Source organism: Adiantum capillus-veneris, chromosome 26, assembly GCF_014529385.1.
Source record: "Adiantum capillus-veneris isolate H3 chromosome 26, ASM1452938v2, whole genome shotgun sequence".
In the NCBI taxonomy this organism is placed as follows: Eukaryota; Viridiplantae; Streptophyta; class Polypodiopsida; order Polypodiales; family Pteridaceae; genus Adiantum; species Adiantum capillus-veneris.
Window position 1 is genome coordinate 49,143,469 of NC_140956.1, and position 9,195 is coordinate 49,152,663.

General features: G+C 38.9%; 1 protein-coding gene across 1 annotated transcript; it reads right to left on the reverse strand.

The window, feature by feature from the left end:
* Nucleotides 1-7,609: 7,609 nt before the first annotated feature.
* Nucleotides 7,610-8,107, reverse strand: LOC147423408 (uncharacterized). Its single transcript, XM_086501477.1, has one exon. The coding sequence runs from the start codon at nt 8,105-8,107 to the stop codon at nt 7,610-7,612; it is 498 nt and encodes a 165-aa protein (XP_086357603.1).
* Nucleotides 8,108-9,195: the final 1,088 nt, after the last annotated feature.

Here is a 9,195-nt window from a genome sequence, read left to right on the forward strand (position 1 = left end):
CGCGGAAGACTCACACAAAGACAAGGTGGATCCCAAGGAGTCTCTTCAAACACAACGAAGCAGGGATAAGTATGGGTTCCCAAACGAGCAGCAACCACAAAACAGCCGGTAAGGAAAACCAAAACATTGTTGTTACTGCACCATTGCTTGAATTCTTTCAATTCCTCCTAAAATTACAGTACAGTTAGAAGAGAACCCACTCTGAGGAACAATGTCAAATATGACAACCAACCACAAGGCTAAACTGGTTTCCAAAGAATCATCAACATATAAGTAAGCCTTCGGAAAATCTCTACAACCTTCCATCAAGCAAACGACACATGAGCTTCAAGAAACATCACATTGCTTAGAATAGGAAGCCTCACCAGCAAATGCACAACATAAATCTTTTCCATGCATTGACTGTGTATGCATAATAGGGCTACATTGCAAGGCCTGCATAGGCACAACTTTTGATTGCCCAAGCATAGCACATACCCTTGGTGATACCCTATTGTCAAGGAGGACTCCAAATAGGAGGGGGGGGAGGCATTCTAAGTCTACAACACGACATAACTCAACAAAGCCTTATTCCTGAGAGTTATGAAATGCTGTGGATTATGGTTAAAGCATCATTTGTAATAAGTAGATAGTCTAGCCGGGGTGCAATGGCACTTCCAGATTGTAAATACCAAGCCATTTGACCCCTCAAACTCTATTTTTGGTTGAGTGTAGAGTCTTAGGGACAGATGTATCCTAGTGAGGGGATGGTGTTCCTTAAGTTCCGTACAATTCTGGTATGGTTTAGTGATCTTCCTTCCATTTGTCTGTATGTGAGCTAGGTGGTGTAGTTGAGAGCAGTTAGACTCTAGGTTGTGTTTTAGTTGGCCTTCCAGAGTGTTGTATGTGTAGGATGGTCTCAGCTTGACAAGCTAAAGAGATTTCCTCCGTGTGCCTATTGTGTCATCTGTGTCCTCAATTGACATCACATTGATCTTGGTTATATTACATGCACTTTATGGGTGGTGTGATGCTTTCCCGCAACAATTTGTTTCATGGCTCTTCCCATAGCTTGTTTCCCGAATCTTTGTCTATTTCCAGGATGTTGGAATTTGTATCAAGATGGGTGTAGGATCTACTTTCAATGGCCCCCATCTTCTGTGATGCTTTCTATGTTTTCTGTATTGTTTTCATCCAATGGGATTGGTGTTTCATCCATCCCGCCAGTGGTTTTGTTTTGTTCTCTTGATGGTTTATTTCTTGGCTCAGCGGCTAGTCTCAATTGATTTTCCAAGGTGTTTTGGCATACGGAGAAACGGGAAGTTTAAAGAAAAAAATAGACAAAGAAGAGTAAAAGAGCAAGTAGCAGTAAAGCAGTGGGCTGTGGGAGAGGTGGAGCACTAAATTTTTGATATTTTAGCCCAATATGTAAATCCCCCCAAAAAATAATTTACTCAAGCCGTCACCGGGCTTGTAAGAGTTTCAATTTGTATCCCTATCTTCATGTAACAGTTAGATTAACCTAGTTTCTTTAGAGGTATCCGCCCAAGTGTGAAAGGACTAGTAAGTTTTGCCCTAAGTTTAAAGGTCAACCTCTCTAGGAATTAGGGGCTTTTTGGTCATTTCTCTACTAAGAAGTTCTCCAACTCTAGCTCTTCTCCTCTAAGCTAAAGCTCAAGCCTCCATAGCTTGGAGCTTCTATTGTATTATCTATATGATTAATATGATGGCAAAGGTTCATTCCATTGACTCTCATCTCTCCTTTCTTTGTCTTTGCAATGAATGTGATGCTTTCTTGTTAATGTAGGATTAATTAGAGAGGTGCATTGCTTGCTCATTGCTTGAGATTACTTTGTTAGTGATCAGCTTAAGGGTTTTGATGTTTACACGTGGGATTAGCATAAGGGAATGAGACGACAAAATTGGGTAGAGAATAGTGATGTTTCCTATGTGTGTGAGAATTTATCCATTGGTTAATTATAAACAAAGAGCATTTGCTTGCATTGCTTGTGATTGAGAGCTTGTTAGGGTGTTAATGAGTGATTAATCTCATAGTTTTGCTTGAGTGAATGTATTAGTCCATTGAGGGAGATAGAAGGGATTTGTGGTTTGTGAGTGAGTTAGCATCCTTGTTGCTAATCTCATTCGAGTTGAGAAGCATGAAAGGATAAGGTGATCAAAGTAGCCACCCATTTGAGAGCTAGCTGGGTGAAGCTCTTTGCAGCGATACATTGCCTAATTCATGGGGAAGGTTTGGTGTGGATGCCACTATGCGATAGTGACCCCATTCAACGGAGCCGCTGTATATATATATACACACACACACACACACATATACATGTACATATCCATATGCATGTACATATACGTATGCATATACATGTACATGTACATATCCATATGCATGTACATATACATATACATATGCATATCCATATACATATGCATATATATATATATATATATATATATGTATATTGATATGTATATATATACGCATATGGATATGCATATGCATATGTATATGTATATGCATATGTACATGTATATGTATATTTAAATGTGTATGTATATGTATATGTGTATGTGTATGTGTATATTATATGTATATATTTATATATATATATATATATATATTAGACAAATATATATATATATATATACATGTATATATATATATATATACACACATATATGTATATACACACACACACACACACACACACACACACACACACACACACACACACACACACACACATATATATATAAAGACAAAGCCCCAGTGCCCTATTTTCACACACTACGACGGAAGAGGAGCTTGCTCTATCATAGCCATCATCTTCTTCATCAAATCTCAGCTTTGGGTAAAATTTTCCATCACCAAGATCATCATCCCGAAGCCCGATCGTTTCCCCTACACGATTCTATGTGTAGAAGGGAGCAACAGTAGGCAATTTTTATCGAATTAAGCAATTCTTTCATGATTCTTGCATAAATCATAACTACTTATCCTTATTAAGAATTTTTTATTGTAATTAATAATTCAATGAATTATGCTATTTATCTAAATTCTTATCAGTATTTTTGCTTTTTTAATGAGTTTTTTTTAATAATCAAAATTATTTTTGTGTCGAAACATTATGAAATTTTTTGTGCATATTTCTGGGACATCTCTAATCCTTGGAAAATTATTAGAATATTTTTTGAAATACCTGAATTAGTTTATATTAATCTTATAATGTCTGAAACTGGCCAATTTCTTAAGTTTTGAATTATCATACCACTTTATGATCGGTAGAAAATTGTGAAATTTTACAGAAATTCAAGCATAGTGTAATTAACAAGCATGAATTTTTTCATAGTTTTTTTGTAATTACAAGAAGGTCAAAAAAATCCAGCAAGGCAGATTTCTTACCATTGCTGTGTAAAATCATCAGTTTTACCTAATTTTGATATTTTTGCTCACTAATCATGTTGTGACCACAGCATTCTCGTTTTTATCTTGTGTTTAAATCATCATCATGCCGTCAAGACGTGGACAATGCATGGGCGTGACCAACTCTCATGCCAATAGTGGCCGAAGAGGGTCAATGCAAACCATGGGCCAGACGAGGTTACCATCACCCGCACAGGTGGTTAAAGCAGTCAACGTAGCACCAACTGAGAACACAGGTGCACTACATTTCATACAACCAATGAACAACTTGGATCAGGTTCCAATTCTTTATAATTGTTTAAATAAGTTAAAATTATATGCATTCAGACTCCCAAGGCCTAGAAATATAGGATACAACCTAAGAAAAATTCTAAGACCAAACATAAATACAAGACAAGGTCCAGTCAAGGAAACAGTGTGGCATGTGTTTTATGCATACGCACTTGCACTTGTTTTTGCACAAACTGGGTGATCAAAAGTTTGTTTGGCAAAGGATTGATGTTGTGGAATTGAAAGATTACTGATAAAATAACCTTGTGTCCAGTTGGACAGGGAAATTGAACTAACGGCTGCGAGCCGAGGTGCCTAGAAGGACAGACAAATTTTTTGGGAACTATTATTAGAGGTCGAGTTGAATCCCTACTCCCGTACCTCCATCCCACTTAGGATGTGTATGGTAGGTCACGAGTGGATGAGCTAATGGTTATCCCTGGGCTAAGAGAGCATAAGCAAAAGGCATGCCCACCTAGAGATGATCACAACCTTTGTAGGAGACGGGGAGGCTTATAAGGGCTCTGAGCGTTGAAACAACCTGGCTTTGCTTGATAAATTTATGGGAATCCCTAGGTTAAACCTCTTCAGTTGTGGGTAGCTTAGAAGAGAGGTTGGGATTCTAGATCCCCAACTAAAGAAACCAAGAGAAGATCTCTCTAGTTGAGATGGAGGTCCCTTGGGTGGCAAGAGATGATCTCTCTGTAGCAGCAGATCAAGGTCCCTTGACCTTGCTAATGGCCGGATAGGCATCAAAGATTTTGATCCGGCTAAGAGCCAAAGTTTTGTAATTAAAATTGGTTATTGGATTAATAGAAATTGTTTTGTTAGACAATGTCTTCAATTGTTTTTAGATGTTTGAAGGGCTATTTTAAAGAATACTGTAATTGGAAATTAAAACAAAGGAATTTGTCTTTATATGTTACACAATGTGGTAGTAATTAGATAACAGTTGTCGTTTCTAAAGGAAAGTGGGAGATCAGAGGCCCTAACGGAACTGTTCTATGGTTGAATGGACCCGATTAGTCGAGTAACTTTTTGATAGTCAAAACGTTAGATGATCTTGTGACTAAGAGTCCCAACTAGAAACTGGCCTACGAAATCATGGGGGAAAAAGCATTGGACTGGTTTATGTCAACTTGGCGTTCCTGTCAAGACAATTGAGCAATGAGATTAAGGATTTTTTAGGCTTCCATTTAGCGAGGTAGAGCTTGCCACGGCGTCAATGGTCCCTATTCCAGACTTCCTAAGGGGAGTTGGATGTTGTCTATCGGGTTACTTGGTTGGCAAGTGACTACTGGCTCCAATCTGTCCAGAAGGACAAGGTAGGGGTCGAGTGGCCCAGATATATTCGTCTTAAAGAATTCGAGATGCCCTCATCTCGAGAACAACTCGGGAAAATATCTTTGAAGTGAGGACTCTTCTTCGCAAGTTGCTTCTTCAATAGGATAATCCTTCCAATGAACAAGATGATCTCTGATTATTCAATTCCTCAAGGTCCTTTCACGAGTTTCCAAAATTTGGTTTGGTCTTAACTGGAGAATTCGCTGAGTTGGAATCACAACTTGTTCATCGTTCAAAACATGGTCGGTTCTTGGAACATAGGCCTTTAGAAGACTAACATGGAATACATCATGAATCTTCAAATTCTCTGGAATCCTCAACTTGTAGGATTGGGGACCAATTTATTTGAGAATCTCATAGGGTCCACAGTATCTAGGACTAAGCTTCTTGTATTTCTCGAGTGATAGAGAACTCCTCTTTGGACGTACTCTGAGAAACCCTTTGTCACCTTCCTTAAAGCTCCTTTCTAATCTCTTGGGATCAGCGTAATGCTTTTGTTGTTTCTTGGCTGCTTGAATTTCTCTTTGCACAACCTTAATCTGGTGACTCATTTCCTCAAGCATTTACTTTGGTGCTTCAACTCTAATAGTCAGATCTGAAAAATTTAGGGGTGACAAACATTCATGTTCGTAAAGTTCCTTGAAAGGTGTCATGTCAATACTAGTGTGGTAGGATGAGTTATAGGCGTACTCAACCAAAGGTAAATACTGAATCCATTTCTTTGGCTCTCGGTTGCAAGTAAGCCCTTAGAATATCTTCCACTACTTGATTTACCCTTTCAGTCTATCCGTCGGTTTGAGGATGATATGCTGAACTGAAATCCAATTGGGTTCCTAAAGCTTTGAATAAAGATGTCCAAAATATCAAAGTGAATTTGACATCACGATCGCTAATAATCCTCTTAGGTAGTCCGTGAATTTGATAAATCTCCTTGATGAAAAGCTTGGCTATATTTGCATCTGTATAAGTTGTCTTGACTGGCAAAAGGTGAGCTACCTTAGTCAGCAAAGTAATGATTACCATGATTGAGTCATAGCCTCTCTGAACTATGGGTAATCTTGTATCAAAATCCCTACTTATACATTCCCACATCATTTCAGGAATATCCAAAGGTTCTAGCTTTCTAGGTAATTTAACCCTTTCAACCTTAATCCTTTGACAAGATAGGAAACTCCTAACATAATTTGATACATCCCTTTTCATGCATGCCCAGAAATAACTCCTTCTTACCGCATTTAGGGTCTTTACATAACCTGGATGTCCTGAAGATAAGCTATCATGAGCTTCGAACAAGATCCGCTTCCTTGGGTCTGTATCCTTAGGTATACATAGGCGTTGTTTGTAGAACAAACAATCATTTTCTGCTACATAATTCAGACTAAGATTTTTCTGAGTCTTGGTTGGGTTCTCGGATCTTACTATGTCCAAAAGCTTCCGGTAATCAGGGTCCAATAATGAAGAGTCCCTTACCTAGTTAAGGATAGGTTTGTCTGGTGCAGAAATTGCTCCAACAAAACTCTTCCTATTGAGCGCATCAGCAACAAAATTCTCTTTACTGGGTCTATAGACTATGTCAAAGTCATACTCGTGAAGAATTTCTATCCATCTCCTCTGTCGCGTATTAAGATTCGGTTGTGTGTAAATCCACTTTAAGCTTTTATGATCAGTAACAAGTTTGAACTTGTTTCCAAGAAGATAGTGTCGCCAATCTTGAGTGCATGAATAACTGCAAGCAATTCCAAGTCATGCGCTGCATAATTTGACTTATATGATTTCAATTTCCATGATGTAAAATCGACTGGTCTCCTTTCTTGAACAAGGACGCCTCCTAAGGCTAATCCGCTTGCGTCTGTAACGGCTTCAAACTCCTTTGTGAAATCTGGCAATTTAAGACGGGGGTTGTCGTAACAATCCTCTTGAGTTCGTCAAAAGCTTCTGGTAATCTTTAATTCTAGTCGATCTTTAATCCCTTCTTTTGTAATCCCGTCAATGGTACTGCAATGACAACATAGTCACGGATAAAGGTTTTGTACCAACCGGTAATACCTAGGAATCTGTGCACTTCGCTTACGTTCTTGGGAATAGGCCATTCTACTATGTCTTTAACCTTGGCTTGATCAACTGATATTCCATCCTCTGATACAATAAACCCAAGATATTCAATCTGAGGTGAGAAGAACCTGCACTTGCTCTTCTTAGCATATAGCTTATGTTCACATAGGATGAGAAGAACTTTGCACACATGCTCCGGATGCTCCTCAACCGTCTTTAAGTACACAAGAATATCATAAACAATACTAAAGCAAAGTCATCAAGGTAAGGTCTAAAAATATCCTACATCAGCCTATTGAAAGCTGTCGGTGTATTAGTCAGTCCAAATGACATTATCGTGAACTCATAGAGTCTATATCAAGTATTAAAAATTGTTTTGGGTATGTCAGAGTGTTTAACTTTGATCTGGTAATATCCCAATCTCAAATCAATCTTCATGAAGATATTTGACCCATGAAGTTTGTTTAGTAACTCGTCAATTTGAGGAATAGGATACTTGTTCTTGACGGTTACCTGGTTTAACCCTCAGTAATCAATACAAAGGCGGAGAGTTCCGTCCTTCTTATTTTGGAATAGGACAGGTTCTCCCCATGGATAATTACTGGATTTAGTCAATCCCTGTTCCAAGAGTTGGCAAAGCTGTTCCTTCACCTTGATCACCTCTGGTAAAGACATCTTGTAGGGACTCTTGGATACTGGTACGCTTCTTGGGTATACTTCTATGTCGTGATCTATCTCTCTCTCAGGAGGTAACTTGGTGAGATCCTCTGGAAATACATCGAAAAAATCATGAAGCCACTCTGGTTTAGATGCTCCCTTGGTTTTGTCCACATTATTGAGCTTCACGATAAAAAAAACTTGACCATCTTGATGCCCTTTTAACATTCTCTTTGCCTTGCATAATCGGGCTTTAGGCCGTCCGTTGCTTCCTTGTACTAAGGCTTCCTGCCCTAGGTTATCCAAGAATGTAAATGTTCCTTGAGTACAATGAATGCTTGCATGGTTTGCTGTAAGCCAATCCATTCCTAGAATCCCATCATAAACTGCTACATGTAGGGTTCTAAAACAAGCTGACATTGATTTTCCCCCTAATTCAAAATCTAGGGATCTCACTGCACTTTTGGATATGACCTCTTTTCCATTCGCGAGTTCAATCGTCATAGGTTTTGTGGGCAATTGACTTAGCTTTAACTCTCTCAAGCATCACAGAGATAGGAAAGAATGAGTACTACCACAATCAATCAAAAGCTCAAATGACACACCTTGATAATTAGTCGAAGTTTGAATAACGGCATATTGATTTTGAGCCCTGAGGTTATCAATTGCAGTGTGAACTCTTCCTCGTTCATTTACTTCTTTTGCAATTTTTAAATCTGCAGTGGCAGCGGGCAGCTCGACCACCTTGGTATTTCCATGAGCTTTGGCTGCTCTTCCTCGACCTCGACCACGTCCCCTACCACGGTTTGCATTTCCAGGGTGATATGGTCGTCTTTGGTCTCCTAGTTGTTGATTTCCGCTAGCAGCATTACCTCGCAGCTTGGGACAATTATTTCTATAATGTCCCATCTCATGACATTCAAAGCATTCAATATGATCAAGGGATCTCTCAAAACCATCTGCTACATATACCCTTGGCATATGTTGATTTTGAGTCGGTACAAGCGGCCTCCTTGCTTGTTCAAGATGACTTCTTGGTGTATAAGGCTCACGTCTTTTATTCTTCCTTTTGTGATCCACTTCCTTCATCAAAGGTTTTTCCCAGATCAAGGCATCTTGAATGGATGTGGGATGCATAGATTCCAATCTTGCATCCAACGGACTGTTAAGCCCTTGACAAAAACGAGCAATTTTGTTGTTCAATTGAAAGGTGGGGTGCGTAACGACTTAACGTCACAAACTTTGAGTAGTATTGTTCTAGATCAAGGAATTCTGGTGTAGTTCAAAGAATTCATTCATCTTAATTAATTGTCTCATGGGATGGAGGTAAATACCTCTTCTTAACTACCTGTTTGATATGAAACCAACTATGAAAGTTTAGCAGTACTCCACAATCTCTACAATACTTCTTCCACCACAACTTGGCTTCTCCCACAAGTCTAAACGCACTCATC